The sequence below is a fragment of the Otolemur garnettii genome, unplaced genomic scaffold, assembly GCF_000181295.1.
Source record: "Otolemur garnettii isolate 467f Iridium unplaced genomic scaffold, OtoGar3 scaffold00035, whole genome shotgun sequence".
NCBI lineage: Eukaryota > Metazoa > Chordata > Mammalia > Primates > Galagidae > Otolemur > Otolemur garnettii.
Genome location: NW_003852430.1, coordinates 8,376,353 through 8,377,747, shown reverse-complemented (window position 1 = coordinate 8,377,747; position 1,395 = coordinate 8,376,353). Strand labels below are relative to the sequence as shown.

Here is a 1,395-nt window from a genome sequence, read left to right as displayed (position 1 = left end):
AATTCTTTAAATTCTTTAAAGTCTCTTAATCTATTAACTTTTTTGTTTGACAATTTGGATCTTGGTAGTTTGAATCACAATTCTCTTTGATTCCTTGGAATCTCAGGTAAAACTGACAAGTTAACATCAGGGCAATACACAAGTGTATATCCACCCATCTCTGCTCAAGTATTCAAAATTCAAACCACGTTCCTTTTTCTCTCAACCTACAGTTGCAGCTGTCCCCCTGGGTGGAAAGGAACATTCTGCATGGAGACGGTTTCCACCTGTGACCCTGAACATGACCCTCCACACAACTGTACCAGGGGAGCAACCTGTATTTCCTTAACTCGTGGATATACCTGCCACTGTCCCCTAGGAACCACCGGAATCTACTGTGAACAAGGTGAGGCAGAATTTCAACTCATTTTGCTCACGAATTTAACTACATTTAGGAATCGCAGAGTCAGTGTGCCTTTTGGAAAGTAGAAAAGAAATATACGTAATAAAATTAGAGTCTGCTCTCTTCCCCAGCGTATTAGACATTATGTTTCACAGTAGAGTAGTACTTAGAATTCAGCAGGACAAAAATACAGCTTTATATTTAGTATCGCTCTAATTTATGAAGTCTAAACTCCCTGTTCAGTCTAGAAATTTTGTCCTAAATGCACTTAAATCAAGTGAGATAAGGTTCATACAAGTTATAAGGTTCGTAACTCAGTTCCAGAATAAGACTGTGGCTTTGAGCTTCTCCTTTCTGTACCTTCCATCTGACTCAAAACTCTCAAGGATACCACAAGGTGCCAGAAGGAAAGAAGAGAAATGTGGGAGGTAAAATGGCCCCAAATCCAGTTGGCATGATAAGAAGCAATAACATCCTAACCACGAGAGCCAATTATGGTAATGTCTCTGAGCGAATCAGCTATCCCCTGGGTCCTCCTCAACTGGGCTTCCTTCTAGATCTGAGATATGTTCCCTTAATGCTGTCCCTGCTCCAAAACAGCACTAGGAACTCCAGGATATTCTCAGTAAAGGAAGCTGGAGAAAGAAGTAAGAAAAATAAGGGACCTGGGGACCACCTGCCCTCTCTTGGCTTCCTGAGGCTAAATTATCTGCTATTTCTGTGTAATTCGTATATGATGGCATCATCCACATCTCCTGTTTTATCTGGAGTTCATCGGACGCCCCTAAACGAAACTAGAAAGTAAAGATACAGAAAATAAAGCTTTAGCTTCCCCTTCCCCCTCTGAAAACACAGTCTAGGATGGAAAGTGTACAGGAGCCACTCACCAACTGTGCTATATTCCCATTTGTGTTATTTGGGGGGTTTATGGTAATATCATGTTCATGTGTGTGATAAGAACAAATTTCATCCCTCAGATCACTTTATCAAAATATATATATATATATATATAT

General features: G+C 40.2%; 1 protein-coding gene across 1 annotated transcript in view; it reads left to right on the top strand.

The window, feature by feature from the left end:
• Positions 1–1,395, top strand: part of EYS (eyes shut homolog (Drosophila)) — a 1,547,934-nt gene that overhangs the window by 1,521,929 nt on the left and 24,610 nt on the right. Inside the window, exon 40 of the mRNA XM_012805052.1 lies at positions 213–385. Within this exon, the coding sequence (XP_012660506.1) occupies positions 213–385 (173 nt within the window). The remainder of the gene's footprint in view (positions 1–212; positions 386–1,395) is intronic.